The sequence below is a fragment of the Chelonoidis abingdonii genome, chromosome 8 (assembly GCF_003597395.2).
Source record: "Chelonoidis abingdonii isolate Lonesome George chromosome 8, CheloAbing_2.0, whole genome shotgun sequence".
Taxonomy (NCBI): domain Eukaryota; kingdom Metazoa; phylum Chordata; order Testudines; family Testudinidae; genus Chelonoidis; species Chelonoidis abingdonii.
In genome coordinates this window covers 86718718-86743105 of record NC_133776.1, presented here as the reverse complement: position 1 = coordinate 86743105, position 24388 = coordinate 86718718, and the positions used below count along the sequence as shown (strand labels likewise).

The 24388-nt window shown below is 44.7% G+C and overlaps 1 protein-coding gene across 2 annotated transcripts in view; it reads right to left on the bottom strand.

Annotated features, from left to right (window-relative positions):
* The window catches only part of TRPC5 (transient receptor potential cation channel subfamily C member 5), a 133509-nt gene that overhangs the window by 21140 nt on the left and 87981 nt on the right, over positions 1–24388 (bottom strand). For both annotated transcript variants that reach the window (XM_032766983.2, XM_032766982.2), the window contains exons 4-7: positions 19712–20048; positions 14809–14948; positions 8299–8621; positions 1494–1689 (exon numbers count right to left, since the gene is read on the bottom strand). In XM_032766983.2, coding sequence (XP_032622874.1) covers positions 1494–1689; positions 8299–8621; positions 14809–14948; positions 19712–20048 — 996 coding nt within the window. The remainder of the gene's footprint in view (positions 1–1493; positions 1690–8298; positions 8622–14808; positions 14949–19711; positions 20049–24388) is intronic.

Below are 24388 nucleotides of genomic sequence, written 5' to 3'. Positions count from 1 at the left end.
GTTAGATCCCTACAGCAATGTAGTTCTGCCCTGGTGGCTAAAGGCTGTTGTCAATTTAGCTTGCTAGTTGGGATTGGCATGAAGCTGCCATTGAGTTTGAAACAGGAAGATGCAAGCAGACAAACAAAGTCCAGACGCTCCTCTGTATACAGGCAGGGATTCAAACATAGCAATTGCTCCCTCTCCTTGCCCTGTTTTGTTGGAGCACTGCTCCCATACACCTTCCCTCCTCTGGCTGGTAAGGTGAGAACTCACCAGCCAGGGGAGTCTGACGTGGGGGTAGCAGAAGCTGAGGTGAATTTCGTTTTTTTAACTCTTCATCCTCGTCCAGAGTAAATAATGGCATTTATAGAAAGGAGTGTGGGAAGCCCAGCCAGGGATGTGTCAGATCTCTGTGTCACTGGCCAGCTTCGGGGCAAACATTTCTTTCATTTCAGATACTTTTTGACTTCTGTTCCCATTCCCAGATGATCCAACACTGCATCACCCCATAATGTCAAGATCCACGATGACAGAAGCCAAAATTGTTACACACCCCCTCCCCCCAAATCTAACCTACTTCAAACACTGTGTACACAAGGTTTGGGCTCCCTTCAGGCTTATTTACTCAAGGGCCTTAATAAAATATAGAATGATGCTTTCCCAAGATCACAGACTGAGGCATTCTTTCTCCTCTCAACCTGCCGTGCCTAACCCCTCCTGCTCAAATACCAAATGTCATTCAGAGTCCAGTTTTTATAACATTGACAATGTGTCCCCAGTTCTGCCTTTGGGGGTTCAAACTGGCTCTTCGGTGCTTAAAATGAGGGTATGGTTTTAAAGACCAATTTGAACACTCAAATACTGAATTGATCAAGTCTGACAGTGGACCCACAATGCCAGACATAACTGAGCTCAGGTCCTGCGTTCTGCATGGGCGTTATCCTAGACTCAGTGACTTCACAGTTGCAGGATCAGGCAATTACATGATTAGGTTGCAGTTCTGTTGAGAATTAACTGATTTCCGTTGGTACATTTTGGAATCAAAAGTTGCACAAGTGGCTTATTGCACATATAAGGAAAGAGGGTTTGGATAATGAATGATAGCACTGAGGAGAAAAGACACCAGAAAACATTTAAAAACAAAACAAAAAGTGGGAAAAAAAACCAACCCCTTTCAAATAAAACCACCCAGTTGCATTGGGTTTCCTGTGTGCTCTAAGGTAAGTAAGTAAGCTGTGAATGGCAGGGTGATTAATATTCCTTAGGGCAGAGTTTAAGAAAAAGTAGGACAGATAATAGCTGATAACCTCTGCATTCAAGGAGCATTAGAGTCTAGCAAAGCATCATCCATGAGCACCGTCTAGTGACTGGAAATGCCAACACACCAGCTGTGGAGGAGTTGAGGAAATAGCTCCAACCATCCTGGAAGAAACCATGGGACACAAATGCTGCATGTAAGGCAGATAGAGCTTGCAGAGAAAATCGGAACGGAAGATGGAGGGACAACTTACAGCGATGAGCTGGTAGGAATTGTTCATCATGGCTATAAGCATGTTCAGCAGAACGACCAGGGAGATGACATTGTACGTTCCAAACATGGTGGCTCCGACAAACTCCGTGAACTCATGCCTAGCCTTCACGTTGGTGACGTAGAGATTCAACAGACCAAACACGGACCAGAAGAGCGACTGGAGGGTCTCAAAAAGTCTGCAAAAGACAAACTGCACTTTACTACTTAGGTCTGGGGGGACAAGAAAAACAACTGGGTCTCTCTGAGCTGTGTCTGTGATGAGAGTGAGTGCAATGGTGCATGGCAGCATAGGGCTTTCTGCACCATAGCCAAGGTGAGGGTGGGGATTGTGCTGCACTGTACCATAGGGCACTATGAGTCATTGCCATGAGGAATCTGGGTACTGAGGTGCACTGCACCATAGGGCTCTGTGAATCACAGCCACGGGGAGGGCAGGTACTGGGGTGCACTGCACCGTAGGGCTCTGTGCACCCTGGCCATGGGGAGGGCAGGTACTGGGGTGCACTGCACCGTAGGGCTCTGTGCACCCTGGCCATGGGGAGGGCAGGTACTGGGGTGCACTGCACCGTAGGGCTCTGTGCACCCTGGCCATGGGGAGGGCAGGTACTGGGGTGCACTGCACCGTAGGGCTCTATGCACCCTGGCCATGGGGAGAGCAGGCTGTGGTGAACTGCACCGTAGGGCTCTATGCATCCTGGCCATGGGGAGGGCAGATACTGGGGTGCACTGCACCGTAGGGCTCTGTGCACCCTGACCATGGGGAGGGAAGGTACTGGGGTGCACTGCACCGTAGGGCTCTATGCACCCTGGCCATGGGAGGATGTCAAGGTGCACTGCACCACTGGAGCCATTCAGCCGTCAGTGCACATGGGCAGGCTGCATCCCTGCATTCACACTGCGATGAGTGTGCTGAAGAGCAGAGCCTATTCCTTCCTTTCTGGAGGGTCAGTATGTGCTTTCCCCTTGCAGGCTACAGTCCATCAGCCAGTGCAGGAGGGAGCTGCACCCTGGCCCACAGTGTTCTCGGCACTGTTTCTCATTTCAATGGCACTATGACTCCCCTGTCCTTGTGCTCAGGGGGGTGCAATGACTAGGGCCATAACTTACCTTGACAGGTGCACAAGGAGATTCCCCTACACACACACAGTGACAGACATGATCGGGCCCCTCTTGTTAAAAATTTGCATGCCACAATATAAATAATCTCTCCCATTCCCACAGTGCCTCCATCTTGAAGAGCCCTACATGCTCAGGCAACGTTTCAGTCACCCCTGCAGTGCAGCATGGGAACATTATGACAATACGCAGCCCTATTGCATCACAGGAGAGGAGGGGAATATCACATCCATCTGAATCTCCAACGGTGATATTGGCAGAGAGCATGAAATTACCTCAACTGGATATTAACCAGGACAATGGGGCTCAGATCCCCTACTCTGTATCCTCGCATCACAGGTGGTCAGGGACCCCTGTATTATGGCTCATCTGAATGGCAGAACCTACCAGAGTACAGTGCCCCCTGCATCATGCAGGAGCACTGGATCAGCGCTGACTCAGAAGAAAGTGTGTCACCTAATTAATGCAGCATGATCGAGTTCTCCTTTGAAGTCTCCTGACCCCACTTAACTTTAGAGCTGTTGAGATCATCCTGGGTTGCTATGGCTTCCGCCATAGACAAGTGACCTTTTGCAGTCATGTCAAGTACATTATCAGGATTCTGAATAATCACTCCTTTGGGTATTAGTGTTTCAAGTTTGTGGGAGCTGACATTTCTATCTACATTTAAGATGTATTGGTTTTGTCCTGGGGTCAGTAGATGGTTTTTTTAAAAAGAATTTTACTGTAAAAACCAATAAAGTATTACTTAGAAGAATATAATCTATTTTGGATGTGCCTGAAATATTAGGAATCTGTTGTGTTGGTTGTTCGTGCACCTGTTAAATTCTTTTGGCATTCACACCTTTGCTATCCATAGAGGAGTTAACGTTCTTTACAGTTTTAACTCTTGTATAAAACAATCTGAGTTCTATAGATCATGGGCCAAATTGTGAAGTCCTTATTAAAGCAAAACTCCCCTTGATTTGAACAACCTGACTTCTCAGAGAAGCGTATTAGTCAAATAAGGACGGGGTAAAAATTGAATAAGGATCTAGGGATTTGGCCTCATTACTTAAATCTGTGAAACTGTACATGAATCATGTAAAGAAAAAAGCAGATATGACGCCGTAAGTGACATGACACAATCACTACACCCACTTTTAAAGGGACCACACCTGTCTCCCAGCTAAACAGCTGAACTCATTTGCTTATTATTAACAATAACAATACCTAGCCCTTATATATAGTTTTTCATCAGCAGTTCTCAAAGAACTTTACAAAGTAAGCCAGTATCATTATCCCCATTTTACAGATGAGGAAACTAAACTGAAGTTTTAGCAAATCGTTTGTAAAACAATAGAAAAATATGTATTATTTTTAAAGATCTAATATAAGGAATGAGCTATCGAATCATCCTAATGAGCCAGAATACTAAATAAATGAAAAGTCAACCAGCCTACTGCTCAGCCCAAATAACATTAAACACATTCAGCCAAAGGAAAAACACAAGAGCTATCCAGCAAACCACCCACCGACAGCAGAGAATAACTCTCTAGTTGCATACAGAATGGGGAAAGGGGACAAGCAGAAAGAAAACCTAAGTGAGGGGAGGGAGGGAGCAGTCAAGAATGAGCTATCTGACATAAAGATGCCTTATAGCCTGCACTAACGGGATTAACCAAGGCCTCTGGGAGACATTGTGGCATGTAGTTTCATCATGGAGGGAAAAAAAACTTCCTTGGTTTGCTGCTTGACTGTACCTTGCAGAATTATATCCTCCCCATCCAGCCATAAATCTCAGGTAGGAACATAAAATGGAAGGTATTTGTTCAAGGATTTAGGACTGAGGGGTGAAATTCTGTCCTCAGCCACACTAATATTAATCTGGAATAACTCCTTGAGGGTGAATAGCATGCTACTTTGGACTTACACCTTTGTAACTAAGAGCAGAATTTGATCCTAGGTTAAGAAGAAACATTATATTTACACTCACACACGACCCTGAATGGTATCCTGACATTAGCAGACAGAGCAGCTTATCAGGAGCAGATATAACGGGTACGTTTTTTCCTGAGGGCCAAAATGTAAGACCTTTACACTATGCAATAGCATCTTACTCCACACAGAGCGACCTTGATTTCAGCAGGGCTCCTAGTGGATTAAGAAACTATTTTGTATTAGCAAAGGATTCATACTCTAACCCAGAAACAGCAAAGCCAGTGTTATGTGCTGCAATTTTGTATAAAAATAATATTTTGTTATTCTTTCCTCTCTCTTTATGTAGTACAATCACATACTGCCCGGCCATAATGTCTAACAGGGGACCCGAACCAAAAGGCCAAGTCCATTGCTAGGCATTTTTGATGAGGCTGACAATATTTTAGAGGAGTATTCTTTTAAAATAAAAATCATTTCTGAAATTTGAACTCTGAGCATTTACCAGGAGAAACAGCAAAGCTCAACGGTCCTCTAAAAGCAGGGACGGCTCTAGACATTTCGCCGCCCCAAGCACGGCGACATGCTGCGGGGGGCGCTCTGCTGCTCGCCGGTCCCGCAGCTCCAGTGGACCCTCCGCAGGCATGCCGCCAAAGGCACCCTGCCTGCCGCCCTCCCGGCGACCGGCAGAGCGCCCCCCGCGGCATGCCGCCCCAAGCATGCGCTTGGCATGCTGGGCCCTGGAGCTGCCCCTGTCTAAAAGCATCTGAGGAAAAGACAGTTCCTGCTTCACCCTCCAGTGCACGGTTAACCTCCAGCAAGGCTGCAGTTTCTAGTGTGTCTTGGAGAAAATGGCAACCCAGTTAACAGCATCCCTCTCAAGACAAAATGACACTGCAGAAAACAAGAAGCCACTGACTCCCTCCCACCCTCTCTTGGTTGACTGAGCCTCTGTAATAAATATATTCCTCAGACTGCCTGTCTAAGCAATAGACACACTCCACTTTCTCAAGCACAGTGAGGCCAAAGCATAAAAATTTGAATTATTAATGGCTTCACCTCATCGCTGTCACAAAGGAATATTACTTTTCCTTGAGCTGTGTTTGTGGGGCAGAAAATTTCTTCACAACAGATATTAGACCCATCCTTGGGGAGTAATCAGAAATAATATGATGGTAAATAGGTGCCATATTTCAAACTAGTAGTACAAACATGAACAGTGCTCCTGTTTCTCCTTCTCTGAGATTATAAAATTAGGTCCTATTATGTGACTGCCTCAGAACACTTTTAGAAATCGAGGGGACTTGTTGGAAGCATTTTGCATTTCTCCTACCACTAAGGCAGGATGAATTAAAGCCAACTTGAGGTAACATTAGCCTTGATTTGAATTCACGTCAATGCTGCTCATTCTAAAAGTCCTATAGATATAATTTTCTATTTTGCAGGTTGCCCATTCTTAGCAAGTCGCACATGCTGTGAGTCTGTTTGAAGAGTGAAATGTCAGCTTGCCCTGGGGGTGTTAATAATGACAATTTAAACTTTTAAGAACACGGTGAATAAACTTCTTAAGCCCGGCTCAGACAAAAGGGCAATGGCAATGTATTCTGCCCCCTGCCAAGGGAGCTGGGTCCTAATGTTTCCCACCCACTGCTACTTTGTTTTAAACAAACCTCTGTCCCCAGATGCCGAGCCCCCTCAAATTTCTCTTTGTGAGGCAGTCTCGTTGGCATGAGGTTTAAATGCACAGCAGTACCAGAGAATGAGTGGTCTGCATTTAAAGAGCGCTGTCAAACTGATTTGTGCACTTTCTGTCAAGTGGTTGTATATTATTTTTTAATTCCCCATTGTGTGTTACACCCTCTTAGAAACTTGAAAATCATCCCCCCTGCCCCATGACCAAATGTGCTTTTTTCTTTAGTCAAACAGCTATTTCCTTCATTGATCGGATGGCACTGAACGCAGCAAAGTAACTGGCTTGCAATAAAGATGGGCCCAAACAGAAATCCCAGATACAAATACTCCCTCCCTCCTGTACCCTTCAACTCTAGGGTTGTCTGAATCTGGTTCTGACCTCAGAGCTTCAGGCCTTTCACTTGTTAGAAACTTCAATTTGTAGAGCACTGTGTCCTGCCAAAACATTTCTCTCTGTGGATCAGCTTTAGATCAGCTCCAGGAATAATGTTTGTTAGTTAATTTACTGCTGCAAAGGGAGCACAAAACATTTTTGCAGGGGCATTAAAATTTTTTACCACAGGATAAAAAGAAGGGCTTTAATTCTTTTTGACTAACACCATGTGACTCTCTTCACTTCACTCCAGATTTATATTGGGCTAAATGAGTTAACCAAGCCCTCCATGTTTCTGATTTGCAATGACTGAAGAGCTCTTCTAAGTAAAGGAGAACGACAACATGTCTGTGCTTCTTTCAGATCTGCCACCTTTGGTACCTTTGATCACAAGGAGCTATTGACATGTGGCCTCTGGTAGGAGGGGATGTAATTTCACATAAGCGATTCTGCTCTTTTTAAGAGGAAAGCATTAGCAGAATAGCTGGAGCAGTTGCTCTTCTGCCCCGAGGCCTGGCACACTTGGGGGCTGTCAGTGCCTGGATCTGATAACATCGTGGACATGTTGCAAAGCTCATTTTTTAATCCTAAGTATTTGGGCGAAAGATGAATGGAGAATTTGGGAGCCTAATGGAAAGTTTTATTTGATCCAGTATCAAGTGGTGAATAATAATCTCTTCTGCTAGTTTGTGTTTTATTTATTTATTTTCTATTGTATTTTTCAAGCACTGTAAAAGCACCAAGAGCAGTTGGACTGGTGCTGATTATTATCAATATTATGGCTATTATTCATTAAAATAAATGCACAAGAAAGACAATTCCAGTTATTCTTCAGTTTGCATTTGTTTTTTTCAGCCGTGATCTGTGCCAGTTATCCCAGCAATTTATATAGCAGTTCCTCAGTAAAGAACTAGCATTTCCTCCAAGTCTTTCTGATCTAACCTACATCAGTGTCAGTAAAATCACTGAAGTCAATAGCGTTACACTGGTGTACAACCAGCACAGGTGAGATGAGAATTTTGCCCTAGCTGTATCACCAGGGCTATAACCTATGCTATGTTCCCAGACTTCAAGTCAGTTTCATTCTTTGAATTTGATTGCATAGAGCACTTGTTATGGCCCTAATGGATATTGTTTTATATTGCTGTTATTTATCATCATTTTAGTTTATTTTACGCATAGGTTTATTTCTTCACTTTTATTTTACACTTTCTTTATTTTTTTCCTCCTAATCACACAAAAACTATTCCTTCTGAGGAGCAACTGTGATTTTCTAAAGGATATTGAAATTACACAGGGGGCATTACTAAAATATCTTCCAGTGTATACGTAGGGTGCCATCCTGCACTGAATGGGAGATGACCAGAGGACCTGGTGGTAGCAGCTCTTTTCATTGTTTAATTTCTATGAGATTTATCACCACCTCCCTTGGGTCACAAACATCACATCATATGGAGAGACCTTGTGCTCTGGAATGAGGACCTTGGGCTCCCATTTCCAGACTAAGTATCGTTCATGACAGTTAAAAGGCAGACTTCAGCAAAGGGTCTGCCCCAGTTCACTCAGAGCTTTCTTACATAATCAACCAACCAGCCTGACAAATTAAGGTATTGGCAGCCAGTGCATTGAGACTGTTAAGGTAGGAAGCAACAAAAGTCAGCATTACAGAAAGGGAATGGAGTCTTACGTGGAGAAGGCATTGTTCTGTTTCTCACATCGGATCCCCTTGCAGTTGTTGGGTTCCTCCGAGGCACTAGTCTCATAATAAAAATAAAGCTGGTTCAGTCCATTGGCAAAAGCCAGAAGCACCAGACAGTAGATAAAAAGGAATTTGAGGATGTCTAGCAGCATGCGTCCCAGAGAGATCTGCAAGGGGCCCAGGTGGGAATTTGCTGTAAACAGGGATATGAGACGCAAGGAACTTAAAATGTTGGATATTGCAAAGAGAGCTTCTGCAATGAGTGTCGGGTGCCACATTTCCCATTCCTCCCTTGGACGAGAACCATTATACTGAAAGAAATAACAAGGGTACAAAAATTAATGGTGCAGGAAACACTTTAACATAGCCCTGAAAGCCACAATTGCTAACAACATTTCATTATGCAGTACACTAACCAGCTTTTGATTACTTGAACAGATGGTGTTCAAATCTGGATCTCAGTTAGGGTTAGCTAATGCTCAGGGTTCAGGTTTAAAAAGCTGAAGTGGTTAAGGCTCAGGTTTGAATTCAATGGAGTCAACATCTGACAAGTTGTTCCTGTGAGATTTTGTCCTCAGGTGTGACAGTTTTGTGAGATCAGCTCTTCACTAACGATTACTGGCGTGCTGGCTGCATTTGAGCTAGATTCAAAAATTAAGTCCTTTGGTTTTGGGATGAAAATTTTATGTGATGAGCAGAGTGGAAAAGGAAGGATGGAAAACATGGATGAACAATGGAATTTGATAACTGTATGCCTTCCTCCTCCTTCTTATTTCAAACAGAGCCAGCCTCCCAAAACTGAAATGCTTTCCTCACATTAATTTTCTTATTAGTTAATTTGTCATGGTAATTTTAGGAAAGTCATTAAAAGAGAGGTCATAATTACAGCTGGAACACTGGACACATCTGAATGCATCAATTATAAAATTAACTAGGTTTATAGTGCAATTATAAAAGCATATGAAGTCTTTGGGCCAAATATACCCCTGTACAAGTAAGTGCACTCTATTGACATCAGTGTAACTCCATTGGGCTCAGGGCCGTCCTTACCCATACTCAAAGTACATAGCTGCATAGGGCACCAGGAAACTTGGGGAACCAAATTTCCCGGTGCCCTATGCAGCTGCATGCTGCTCCGGCCCCTGCCCCGCCTCTTCCCCAGGCTAGCCACGCCTCTTCCTGCCCCTGCTCTGCCCCAGCCCCACCCTCACTCCACCCCTTATCCAAAGCCCCCACCCCTGCTCCGCTCCCGCCTCGCCTCTTCCCCACCCCAGCCCTGCCCCGAGGACTGCAGCAGGGCCGGGCCTGCACTCACTGGCGGCGGGAAGTGCAGGGACCTGACCCCAGCCATGCTACCAGTGAGTGCTGGGGAGTGGTTCCCTCTACCCCCCAAGCCAGCCCCCTTCCCACAGAGTAGGGTGCCAGAATAGCAAGGGACGCCCCTCATTGGGCTGACCTACAATGGTGTAACAGATCAGAATCAGATCTTTTAACACCAGGGCTGAATTTGGCCTCTTAGTTCTGTTCATTTACCATGTACCACATAAAAAGGCAAAAAATGTTCCTAGAATGGCAATTACAGTAACAAGTATTTTATAGCAACTGATAGATTTTGTAACCTTTAAAATAAACACACTGTACTCTGATGGAGATGTCTTTGTAAGACCCTTCAGTTTAAATCTTAAGGTCCAATGCATAAAAACCACAACTTTTCAAGGAGATAAGTAGAAGCAATCATGGGCTTCACAAAGGAGGACTTAGGCATTGCAACACTAAACATCACATCGCCCGGCACCCTGCCACCTTGTGTCTTTTGCAACCCCAGGTGAGGCAACCAGGCTCCCTATGGATTGTGTAGGAAGAGTTAGGCACCTAAAATAGGGATTCACAGATGCCAGCCTGTGGAATGGGGAGCTGTCTAAGCTCACCTGTAGGAAATACTGAGGAGTGGGGTGGGACCTAAGCCCTGCCCCTCAAAGAGAATTAGGCACCTGTCTCTGCTCAGAATTCACAGCCAAGCGATGAACTCTCTCCTGGAGTTAGGCACCTAAGCCATTTCAAGAACAACAGGTCATGGTTCCCCTCCTCACCACAACATCTCACAAAGTGGGAGACCTGGATTCAAATCCCTACTCTGTTGGATTCAGAGCAAGGAACTGATTGGAGGTCTCCCATGTGTGTGTCCTAACTACTGGGCTTAGAGTCATTCTCTTGAAGGTCCAATGAATCTTTAAGTATTTCATGCAAGGTGGGAGAGCTTGAGAGAGACTCTCCTCCCATAGCCCAGAGCAATCATCTGGGAGACCTGTGTTCCTGTCCCTGCTCTGAATCAGGCAGAGTGGAGATTTAAACCCAGGTTGCCCACATCCTGGGTAAGGGCTTTAATCAGTGGTCTAGCAGAGATATAGGGCTCCTGGCTGTCCTCTGGGTGTATTAGGCATGCTCTGAGAATACCTACCAGATCAGGCCCTGCAAGAAAGGTAGGCAGGGAAATGCCTAGTTTGTGAATCCTGCCAAGGCCTAGGCATGAGTTAGGAAGTGAGCAACTTAGTGATCAGGACTTAGCTTTGCATATGCTCACAGGCAGCAGTTTAGGCACCTAGGGGACTTCAGAGGCGTACAGGATTAGGGGGCAGCTAAGCAATGGTTTTATCAGTGCCAGTGACAGGCGCCTAAATACTGCTTGAAAATCTAGCTGAGATACAGTGCAGCTGCGTTTCTACATGACTTCTGATTGCTTCTGACATTTCCAAGCTGTTCTCCACTTCCATGAACACCAGGGACTCACTTTGTTAACTGGATTTGAAGCTGGCCCTTAAATGTTAACAAACAGCGCAGATGTTGTTATCTCTTTGCTAGTACCTCAACCACATATATGTGTATATATCTATATCTACAGCTTGGTGAGAGAGAATCAAATACTTGGGAAGCAGATTCGCATAGAAAGTTCAAAATTCCGCTTTTCATGCTAGAGAGAAACTTCCCAACAGCATGTGGCTCTCTGCCAGGATTTAGCTTGACGAGGCCTTTTTCATCTCACAGATCTTTATTTAAAAAATGGCATTTTTTCAGGGCCGTGTTGTAATGGCACTATATAAATCAGTGGAACCTCCTCACTTGGAATGCCATGTTCAGTGTCAGCCCAGCCTACCAAAGTGCATAGCAGAGATGTATAAAGAAAATGATTAGACACACAAAAAGACTGAAATGGTTCAGGCTGTTTAGACACCAGAGAAAGAACAGGTATAGAGAAAGGTAGACTGGGCTCTCCCATTCACCCTTTCCCATAATACAAGAACAAGGGGATACTTAATGATCTCAAAAGGCAGGTAATTTAAAACTGATAAAATACATTTTACCCTACACTTAATTAATCTGTGGAGTTCATTGGCATTAGATAACATTGAGGCCAGAGTTTAGGAGAATTCAAAACAAATTAGGCATTTACACAAATACTTAGAACATTCCCAGTCACACAAAGAATTTGTAGAACATCAGAAGAGTTATAACCCCCTATGCATCGGGGCACAAGCCAACCTCTGGGTGACCAGGATTATGAAGACACTTCCGTTGGTTATTCCACAACTGACCAATCCAACGTTTCTTGCACCTTCCTCTGAAACATCTGACACTGATAGATGCAGGCTATTGGATTAGATGGACTATGGGTTTGATCTGGCATAGCTACTGGCATGTTCCTATATTGATTGATGTATCCATGAGGCCCAGGGTGCAGAGATTTGGGGTTCCATTTTGAAGAGGTGGGGGAGGGAAGAGAAGCTGAGAAGGGAGCTGTGCTGGCAGAGGACACCTGAGGAATGGAGTGCCAACTGCTGGGCATGTAGTGGCTTCAGCTGTGCCCAGCAGCCTGGGGGGCAGTGCTGCACCTGTATCTAGGAGACAGCACAGGACTGGAGAGGTGGGCCAGGAGGAGGAGCTGCAGAGCCAGGCTGCGAAAGGTCAGGGTACTATCTAGTGAGAATGCCGCAGTCCTCTGATATCGGAAAAGCGTGGCAGGGCTGAAGGGTTAGGACATAGAGAGGATGTGACACGGAAGGTGTCTGCGCTGTAGCTGGGACTGAACTTCCCCACCTGAGTAGACAGATTCACACTAGCGGGGCTTGAGCTACTGCGCCACAAATAGCAATGTGGACATTCCACCACAGGCAGAAACTCGGGTGTGGCCCCTAGGCTGCTGCAGCCCAGCTCCAGACCAAGCTGCACCATCCCCACTATTATTTTTAGCAAGGCTGCCCTGCTTGAATGAATCTGTCCACCCAGGCAGGGAGGCTTGCTCCTAACTGCAGTGTAAACATACCCATGGATGGCCAGGGCCTGCAGAGGCTCAGTGGGATTAGCCACCCTTTCAGCTTTATGATTGCATGAGAGTGTGGGCATTTGCATACAGGGCCCCGCGGTTTTGTAGGTATGAATCCCTCGTCCATAAAGAGAATGTGTGTAGCCGTATGTTTGCAGACATGCATGGCTGGGATTGTGTGTGCTGCATTTGTGTGTGTATTTGTTTGTGCCTGGTGTTTTAGGTATTATTGGTGGGCGTGGGGGTAAGTGGCTGTGTGTCTCAGAGAAAGAGAATTGCCAGGTTGCTGATTTGTTCCTGTGACTTGCAATTTCCAGCTATTTTATTTTTATTGCTCACAGTTCAAAGACCAAATGTTCAAGTGTTTAATTTTCTGTCCTGCTGTAAATGTCTGGAGAAAAAAATGTAATCTGGCTTTGCTTTGATACTGATGCAGAACAACCTGATCAGGGAGTAGCTGCTATCTTGGCATTCTTTTTAAAAAGTGCGAATTCAGCAGTAAGCAGTTTTCTGCACTTTAAAATGGTCCCCGTGCTGGTCTGTTTATCTGAGAGCTTATACTATAGCCTTCCTGTTTCAGCTAGCTTGTGAAATATTTAGTTTCCCCATCTCTCTCCTATCTCCTTACATTATAATTGGCTACAAATGAACACAGAACCTTGGAACGGTGAACTTCCCCAGCAAGGATCTGAGTTCAAGCTGCTGTGCTAAAAAAAAAAACGGTAAAATCTTCCCTTGTGTACATAGTGGAACCAATGTTATGGAGCAGCAAAAATGGAAAGCCCTAATTGCTGTGGGACCAGTCACATCCACAATGCAGAGGAGGAGGTCAGGTTATGGAGAGCCCCCTGCTGGCGAAGTTCATCACTGCATCCCCTATGCACCCAGGAGCTGTACCCTGTGGAGGTTCTCTTCTAACCCTAGACGGTGGGGGGAGATCTTGGAAAGGGGACTAGTGAGTGTGAAGTGATGTAGATCTACTGCCCTAAACCCCCCGCATAAAGAAATATTCAGCGTCAGACCCATGTCTAAAGCAGCAGGAAGCTAGGTCTGGAATTGTAATTTCAGTGGTGCATGGCCTCAGAAGCAGGAACTCTGGGGATAGGGTTACCAGACAGCAAGTGTGAAAAATTGGGATAGGGAGTGTGAGATAATAGGAGCCTATATAAGAAAAAGACCCCAAAATCGTGACTGTCCCTATAAAATCAGGACATCTGGTCACGCTATCTGGGGAGCTGGTGGGGAAGGACTTTCCCAATCTGAGTACAGGGTTACTTCATGTTTGATTTACAGCACTGTAACACCACTGACTTCAATAGTTACTCCTGATTCACACCAGCATGAGAGGAGAACCAGGCCCACAGATTCTCTGAACACCAGAAAGATTAGAGAAAACTCTGTGAGCCAGATTCTGCAAACACACCATTCCCACTAAAGTTGATGGGAGACTCTGTGTTGAGGGAATGCAGGGACTGAGCTGTGTGTGTGTGTGTGTGTGTGTGTGAGAGAGAGAGAGAGAGAGAGAGAGCGCTTCTGGCAGTCCTCTCGCTTCAAAGCTTGCGCATAAATTAATGTAGAGCATCAGATGTTTATAAATCTGAAAGGTGCGTTTGAAGATGAACGGGATGATATGCACTAGCTCAGTTACTGGAGCTGACAGTAGGGAATCTGCAGCATAGCTGTAAAATTTCAACAGAATATTTTACCTTTTTCCCCATTTACATTATAAAACTCTAATTGTTTTCTGATCTCCCTTTTCTGGATTCATTGTAACAGTGTAAGTGGATTTAGCACAGTTGAACGGTACTCAGTGACAATCCAGAAACTGAGGTTCACTCTTTACTCTTTGTCACTTTTTACAGATCCAGACTAACACGGCTATCCCTCTGATACTTTTTACCCACAGTTACAAGGTGGGCAGTGGCTATGTGAACTCCCCACACAACACCCAGCCAATGTGCCTCAACCTTAATCAGGCAGGACAACCTGTATGTGGTGAGAAACATGCTCATTCTCCAAGCCAATTCAGTCACTGACTTTACTACTGAGTTTGCAAACAAGGATGGCAACTAATACCACTTGTGATATGGGCACCTGTTCTTGCTGAGCTGGAATTTCAGGGTTGACAGATAATTTCCTGTGTACTATAGTTTTCACACACATGTGCCAACTTACTGTACCTTGACATAAGCAACAATTTTCAGGGAGATAGTTGCAAGGTAGAGTGAGTTCATTGCAAAGTCCATCAGATTCCACCAGTCATGTACATACTCATTGAATCCACCATCCCACATCTCCTTGATTTCTCCCCAGATAAAACCTGTGGAAAGAAAGAGAGTTTATCTGCCTGGGGGAACATTACTGGCCATTAAAGCAGAACAAATCCAAAGTAATAAAAGGCAATTATAAATTAACTTCTTGGGAAAAAATGCCTTATCCTTTTTCCTTTCCTACAAAATGTAATAAAGCTGCTTACTGAGCGTTTTACAGGAGAATGGGAAATGCAATCAGAAAAGAAACGAGGCAGGCTTAAGCAGTCCTGCTCAGTGCTTCACATACAAAGCACAAGGAGATGCTGCATGAAACACACATTCATTTTAACTGTTCTAGGCCAAAGTTCCCCTTTAGAAAGTGTGAGTAACCTGGTCCAGGGGAAATTTTTATTGATTTAAATAAATACATGATTTGAGTCAATTTATTTGTTTTAGTTATTAACAGAGCACCCACCACTGTAGTCTCTAAGGGTAACTCAGTGCTCCTTAATGATCTGACAGCCTTGAAGGCTGATTTCCCTACACTTATCCATAAGACAGGTGACAGTAACACAAGCTTCCCTCCATCAACCTGCCTCAGCCCTGAGATGGAAGAGTCACATCCATTTTCCAGGCACATTCATAAATGTCACCTTATTCCATGAATAGTGCCATTGACTTCCATAGGACTGCTTGTGAACAAGCAACGACTCGGCATGAGTAACGGTATTGAATCTGGCCTTCAGTTTATGGCCTCTTTGCTGAGGCTGTCAGCTAGAGTTCCACTTACCACCATTTGTGGCGGTGGTTTTTGTGACATGGACTTTTGTGCACTAGGAACTGGATTGAGCCAATCAACTCCTTTCACAAATGCCAGCCCCCAGCCTTCAGCAGGGAATTATTTTCAGTTGTTACTAACCGAGGCTAAATCTGCCTACAGTCGTGACGAAAGGCTCCATACCCCATTACCACTCCCCTAAATCATCTGGAGTAACATTTTCAAAAGAGCCTATCTGATTTCAGAGCCTAGGTCCCATTTTCAAATGTCACTTAGGGGTTTAGGAGCTTATAAGGGTATGTCTACACTGCAACTGAGTGGTATGACTGTAGCATATGTAGTCACACACGATTTAACTTAAATCCAACTAGCACGGGTAACAACAGTAGTGAAGCCGCAGTAGAACAGATTTCAGTGCAGACTATACAATCCTGCCCTGGACCCTGGGTACACACTTGGGTAGCTAGCCTGAGCTGAAATCCATGCTGCTGCAGCTCCATTGCTACCGGCCCCTGTGCTTGCTAGATTAAAGCTAGCTCAGGTATGTTTACACATGCTACAATCACACACCCTGCCTGCAGTGTATTCATACCCTACGTCCCACTGAAAGTCAATGAGACTTAGGCTCCTAAGTGCCTACATGACTTTTGAAAATGGAACTTTTGCTCCTATGTCCCTTAAGCACTTATGAAAATGTTACCCCTCTCCCCATGTATTTTGCATTGAGTTTACAACCTTGGATGTGACTCAAGAACCAAGACTTAAATCAGAAAAGAAAGAAAATGCATCAAGAGAACATCCAACAACAGAATTATGACATGATCCTTCAAATTGGGATATCAGTTGAGTCTGTTTTCTAGGGCTTTAAAGGTTCAATATGAAGAACAAAGAACATGAAAATTAATTGTTGCAAACATAAAGACATCAATCACATTTTCTTGGCTGAAGCCTGATAGGTCACCGGTCAGGTCAGCAGCATGTTATGACCAATAAGGTAATTTTATTACAGCTATCTTAAAATCTTTGCATATACAAAGTAAAATAAAATAAAAAAATCAATGGAGCAGCTTCTGCTGAAGAGCAACTATATTGTATTTATTGTGAGTAATCATAGTTAGCATTGTTACTATAGTTACTGTAATGCTGTCTGCACTGTACGTGCCTGTTCTTTCTCTCTCTCTCTCTTACAGATATTTCGTAAAAAAAACGGACACTAAAATAGTAAATTCTTCCCAACATCAGCATCTTATCTGAAGATCTGTTTTTCTCCATAAAATTTCATATAATTTAAACATGAAGTTGGCGATGTGGGAAGTGGTAGTAAAAAGCGATGGGTTCACTGTTTATTCCAAGGTTTGTGCTCACATGTACATTTCAGTTGCACATTTGCTAATTCCTATTGTTTGTAGACTACAGAGAATGAGGCTCGGGCTGTGTGAGAGCTGTGGGGGGAGAGCCTGTGTGAAGTAGCAGAAACTCTTCTGTGTTTTTGGTAGAGTTGGTCACAATGGGGAAAAAAGTTTGTTAACATTTTCGCAACTCTGTCCTTTACCCATCCTTTCATCTGCAGTTAGAATTTTCTAAAAATTGTCTAACTAGCACGTAAGCACAAAGATGGGTTTTTAAAGAGAAACTTGTTATTAATTTGTTATTCATGATTCCCTTCCAGTGCTGCAACCTGACTGTCTTTTTCTGGCCCACTGCAGATTTAGGGACTTGGGAGAATTTCTTGCTCAACACTGGACGGTAGTGCAGATGGTGATTTTTGATAGATTAGGTGCATCCCTCAAAAGAAGAATAGCACTATAAACATTGTGTTCAGTACAGAACATGGGACGGGGCAAGATCACCTTAATTCATCTGTTGGCCCCCGTTCATACAGGAACATTTTCCAGGGATTCCCACTGTGTCTGGGGAATTCCCAGATGCCATGTTAGGGCAACTCAGCATCTCCCCTATGCCACCAGAGCAGCACAAAGAGGGTAGAGAAAGCAGACAGAATCTGACCCCAACTAATTTATCCTCACAACACAACAAGGTAGGGAAGTTTGATCACATCTCCACTTCACACCTGGCGAACGCAGGCACAGAGAAATGAAATACAGAGCTCGGCAGAACATTTTCGACAACATTTCATGTCAGTGAAATGTGCTGTTTTGTTGAAGCCAAAAAATGTTGTGGAGATGCATCAGTTTCCATAGAAGTTTCAGCAGGAAGGCTTTTGGGTCTGGGGAGAGAACAAGCAAGAGAAACCCGTATATCTAGGGGGAGGGGAGGTTATTCTGTTGGCCTGGGACAGAGGCTAAACAAGTACAAGTCCCTGATTTGGAATGACTTAGGCTAAAAAACTCGGCTGTGGAAACAGGAGGAGCCAGGCCTTGCATCTGGGTCTCCCACACACGTCGGACTAAAACAGCTGAAAGGTTTTGTTTTCATTCCAGTGCAGACCAAAAACAAATTTTGAAATCTCATTGTGATGATCCGGTCAGCTCCAGTTAACTGACCTGTCCCAGGTGAGACACAAAGCTTATGGTACAGCCAGGAGTTGAACTCCTTTGAGTCCTAACCCAGGGCTTGGCCATTCTATGAATCATCCTTCTGATTAGGGACGGGCCCAAAGTGAGCGTGTTGGGCCCAGAACCTTAGGGCTCAGTTTAAAGTAAATCCAGGTTCCAAACACTGGACCTGATTGTACGTGCCAGCTGTAGAGCAGGAAGATGGCACCTTCATGGATAAGGGATGACTTAAGGGGGAAGCTGCATCATGAGCGGCCTTGCAATGTCACATTTCGTGGGGGAGAGTGAGGAAACAACTCTCTCTTATTTTATACCTTTTAAAAGTATTTGTATTCACATGGCCTCTACATTGAGGGAAGCACCTGATCTTGCAGGAGTGGCTTGCTGGAACTGAGAGGGGTAGCCGGCAAGAACACTAGTGTGGAATTTTTCCTCTGCCCATACAATCCTTGGCAGATATTCTTCTTGGCCCTACAGTCTGTTTTCATCAGGAGAAGCAGATGTCTCTTAAGGGAGCCTCACAATGAGACTCCAGCCTAAGACAATGGTACATGGGAGCAGGTACATTTTAACACAAGAGCAAGGTAGAGTAAAAGAAGCCAGATATGAGCCTAATGAAAGGAGAGCTTGTGTTTCCTATATGAGTCTATGAGGTTTTATTTGCCACAGTGTGCATTTGAGCTCAAGGCAGCTCAGCTTGAATGGGGAAATGAATCTGACTCATCAAACGTATCAAAATGTGGGTTTTTTGCTCTTATGCTTCTGATGGCTCTTTAAGCTGGGTCCCATGCTAACATATCGTCTTTATTCTTTGCTTTTGTGAAACATGCAGAACGGGGAAGCTGTCACCCATTTTTCTTCACAATTAGGGCTGCACTAATCAGATGGAAGAGGCAGCTTCTACTTTGACATTTCAATAACCAGCTCTCCCCTGTTCATATTGGAGAGCTAGACTGTGTCTTGGATTATGTGCCAGCGCCAGGGGATAAGGCAGAGTAGGAGTCTCCCCCCGATGCCCCATGTACAGGTTACATTGGGATTGTGTGCACAGGAGAAGGTGGGCACTATGCCTGCTGACTCCCCCCAAGTGTAGATGGGTGGAGAATGGGAAAAGAGGGAGCAGACTCTTAGCTCTGCCTCCCCCATGCACCAGCCAGTGCAGTGGAGCCAGTCTGAGAGTGTCACAATTTGTTGCTGTAGAGGCCAGTTATGATTCCCCTTCCCCACTCAGAGCAAACGGGAAGTGAGGACAGAATTGTGCATCAAAGGGACACAGTACCTCTCGCGGCTACCTCAGGTTGGTGCAGCTTCCTGAGGGCTATGCCAAAAGACACAGGAGATGTCAATCAAAACAACAAAACAGCCCTACTCCTATAGTTCCAGAAGAAGGGCAGAAGTTAATGAAGTTTCCGAATTTGGTTGCCAAACTTATTTACAAGCAGATAACATCGAGACTAGCAATTAATCCACATGCAGTTATCATGAGTGCAAGTCTGCCAGTGGAGACGCAGGCATATTTGTGTTTCCTCTGATTTACCTAGAACCCAGGGTAGGATCATCCATTCGACGACGGTGGGAGGTGGTCCCTGCACATGGAGATCAGTCCTGACAATGTGCTGCGATGCCAGAAGTAGCATGAAGAGGAAGGTTAGATAAGAACCGGTGTGGCAGATAAACTTTATAAATGGCTTTTTAATGAACAGTCCCAGCCTGCTCTTAGGTGCAATTAAATATGCCACAGAAAGCACAGGAAATAGCAGTCCAATGGTGATGCAGGTCAAGAGCTTGACTGCCCAGTGTTTCCGCCTCCATCCTGGAAAGCCGTCGTACCAAAGCGTAGCTAACAGCTGCTGGCAGTTTGGCTGAGCAACAAACTGGAGAGGGAGAAAAAAGGAAAAGGTTAGAAGGACAAAGATACAGAGGCTTTTCCTGGACAGTGATCATCATGCACTTGGGATAATTTCCCTTTTCAGTCATTCCCAGGAGCTGCGGGGCCGATACGTCCCCCCATTGTCCTCTGGGCTCCTAGTGAGCGAGCTGCAGTGCACCATGGCAAGCTAACGAATAGTCTTTTACAGGGATGGACCTGTTTTGTTTTGTTTTTTACACAAGCTGAAAACCTATTGGGAAAGAAGAAGAAATGCCATGTAGCTTTACCCCAAACACTAACCGAGGCCTATGGTAGAGCAGGGATGGCAACCAGATTTCCAGAGTCTCAAGCTACTTTCTCAACTGTGAGGCTAGTCTTTCCCATCAAGGAAAACAGGGGCGGGCATGAAGCCACACAGTTAACGTGCCAGGCCCAGAATCTTAATCTGCCATTTATGCAGCCTTGCAAATGGGGCTAAATTGGGCCTAAATCTGACATGGGTATGTGGTGTAAAGTGGAAGCAGCTGTCCCCAGTTAAGCCACCTCTAAGGGGCCAGGCACAGTCATACTCCCTCTGTTCAGAGATGTGTCACCAGGGGCATGAGCTACTTCAAATACAGTGTGAGGGTGCAGGCAATGGGTGGGGACACAGCCTTGTCCTCTGTCTATTGGTCAGCTCTGCTGGCCTGGATGTTAGGTTTAAGCTTTATCAGAGAGTTTAAAGGACACTCCACACTTTCTCTCCCAGAGCAAGATGCTATGCAGACTTGAGTAAGGGGGGCAGGACAGGGAGTTGGATATCGGTAAACTAAAGTCTGAAGGAAACATTTCTAGATTTTGGGGACAGTTCTCCTGCTGATCCTGGCTGTGGAGATCTGTGGCACATTCTGGACCAGTTCTGTATGCAGGTCGGGAAGAGAGGGGGATTTTGTATTTTTTTTTTTAAGACAGGCAAGATTTTAATGCTTAACTTTGCTCTAAGAGGCCATTTCTGGTTTTAGTATCCCTCGGTAAAACAGTCACTGGTCACACGTGAGCCCTACTGCTAGAATTACATAATTAACAGTTAACTCTGAGCATCTTCTATTCCCAAGCTGCTGCTTCTCCAAATGCTTTTTTCAGCTTTTGGCAGACTCAAAAGAGCACTTGGCAGCATTTAAAAAATGATTTGGAGACCAGATAGGCAGGAAGAGACAGAGGTAGTAAAACTCTGTGTATGTGTGTGTTTGCATGTGTGCCTGAAAGTGAACATATGCATTTGTGCACGCAGGCAGACACATGCAAATGTGTCGAGGGGGGGGGAAGGACTCGGCATGCGAATGCACATGGTTATGTGACATTCCAACAGGGAATGACTGGTGGGAAGCTGGATGCACTTTTGGCGAGCTTGTCTGTTGTCAAGGAAAGGTGGGCAGTTGTAAAATATCTGAGACTAGTCAGGGAGCGGGACGCTTTCGATCACAGAACAAAAATGTCACTTTTCAGTTCTACTCTGAAAATGACTTTGAAGAAATGGGCTCATGGGATTCTACATTTATGGTGCCTGAGTGACTCCATAGCAGAAGTGCCTAGTTTACAAGTAAAAAGATGTTTTTATCTAACCACCAGTCCTATGAACAGCCTTAGGATTCAAAACTCAAGCCAAGTTCTTTGTGGGTTGTGTATCAGCATCAATAATAAATATTCTGCAACCAGATGCTGCCCTCAATTACATCTGGGCAAGCCTATTGCTTTCAGAATATTTCTATTCAGAAACTTTTTGGAACAGAATGTATATTAAGGGCCCTATCCTCATATCCAATCCAAGCTCATTGCAGGATGCAGGTATAAGTGCTTGCTTTTTGCCTTGTGATTTTTTTTCATCCCCCTTGATGGAGTTATCCTTAAATCCACAGTTGATCGAAAATATTCCTGTGGGACTTTTCACTCACACTCTATCAGTTCTGCATTCAAGTTAACATGGGAAACCCATGACCTTAGTTCTAACCATGTCATTTCACTAAGAACTTGTCTATACCAGGAGGGTGTCGTTTTTTATTGTTACAGTCATACTGGTATTGTTAAACCAGCAAAACCCTCCTAGTATCGACACAGTTAGATTGGTATAAAAGTGCTATATCATTATTAGGCATTTACTGGCATAGTTTATTAGTTAAAAAAAAAATCACCCCCCCCCCCAACATAGCTATACCTGTAAAACATTTAAGAGTAGACCAGGCCTCTGAGATTGATTAGAAAATAGATTGTGTGGTGAGTAATCTGAAGATGACAGTATTATTTGTTATTCAGTGAGGCTCTCTGGAGAAGTGAGATTTGGTGTTTTATAGTGTTATTAATCCCCAAGTCACATGGACATTTAGGAAACAGTTATGTGCTCTTTGAGTCATTTACAAAAAAATGTGTCTTATACCCAAACCTGTTCATGGGTCCTACTGTTGCCCATCAGATGAGTTCAGATTTGACATGGCAAAGTCACTTTTATAATAAAGATTCCCATGCATACCCAGACCTTTTAACTATCCATTCACCACTAAAACAGCATAACAAGACTTAGCACTTACTGGGTGCTTTTCAGCCATGGTCTCAAAGCTCTTTTTAAAGATCAAGCAGTATCATTCCCATTTTAGAGAGGAATAAACTGAGACCAGGCAAAAAGAAAACCGACATGCCCAACATCACACACACCAAGTCAATAGCAGAGCCAGCACTAAAACCTAGGTCCCCTGCCTACAAAGAGAGTGGGCAGGCGCTTGAGAAAAGCTTATATTCTCTCCTGAGTATTTGAACTATAAGCTGAAGAATTGCTGGCATCCAAAAGCCAGTACTCTCATCAATGCACTGGTGAAGGGGGCTGGTGGAAAATCCTTCCTAGGAGCTCTCTCAGCACCTAAAGACAGATCTGGGAGGAGTCAAATGGTGATTTACTGTTCAAAGGGGGGAAAAATAAGAAATTGACCAATTTATAAATGCAAGATAATCCCTTCCTCTTCTGCTATAGCTTTTTAACTGTAGTTCACTTTGAAAACCCACAGCAAGGGAAGTAATCAGCCAATGATTGATTACAGAGGCAAACTAACATGTGACAAAAGTCAGACAGAAACCTTTAGGAGGGACTTAATGCCATTACTTTTTGTACATATTGACTTGGATTTTGTTCAGCTATCTTAGGCTCTGTAACAGATTCCCCATACAAGAGATGGCTAAATTTGCAGGAGCAGGTAATTCAAATGGATGGGTTGACCTGTCTGAGTGCTAAGAATAAAAGCCCCAGAAGGAACAGCAGGTGTCTGTGGTGCAAGACATTTATTTGAGAGAGACAGATTGACACAGGAGGATACAGGAAAGGAAAATCAGAGGAAACACATTTGCTTTAATTTGACTTTTAACACCCCCCCAGTCACTGGACAACAGTTGGTATGGTAATGATCTAAGGAAAACTGCAGGGTGCTGTTTCCCAGGAACACTCAAAAATGCTATTATAATATACCAAGATTATAGGAAAGAAAAGAAAAAATCTACATCAAAACAACAGAAATCATTAATTTCCTTTTCCTTTTTTAATCTATGATTTCAGAGGAGTCTAAATCACCGGTTGTGCTTAAAAGCCAATGGAACAAAAGACATGGAAGAGTACCTTGCCATATTTTTTACATTAAGGGCTCAGACAAGGGTTCTGACTGGATGTTTCCTACAGTAATTTCCATAGTAAAGAGAAGTATGTTTCCTAAAAAAGATCAGCAGTGACTTTCCTTATGTGGGAGGGGAAGTATCTTATAAAATATTTCTTCTTTTTATTCCATATAATAAAAAGCAGAAAGGGGAGAAGGAGTTTATTTCCCCACCCCTCACACCGAATCAAACCCAGAGCCAATAGAGCCGTGGTTGTCAACTTATTACGCATTGTGGGCTGCATATGTGATCCACAATGTGTTACCTGGGCCACAGGGTCCGGGTGGGAGGGCATAGACAGCCTAGACCCTGACCTTCGACCCAGGACCCCTGCCATGTGGCTGCCCCAGACCCCCACCACATGGGGTGGGCCGGCTGCCCCAGATGGCTTCCCGGAGCTCATGTGGTCAGCCAGGAGCCCTGGAGCTCACGGGGCCCCCTGCCAGCCCCAACCCTGAACTCCTGCCACGTGGGGCGAGCCAGCAACCCCAACCTCAACCCTGCTATGCTAGGCGGCAGGGCAGCCAAGCTGGACCCCTCCATACCAGGCAGCCGGGAACCTGAATTTGAACCAGCACCTGGGTAGGCCTTTTGCACACAGCTGAGCTGGGCTGCAGCTATGTGCGCAGCTAATTGGGCTGCGTGCGGCCTGCAGGCAGTGGGTTGAGAACCGTT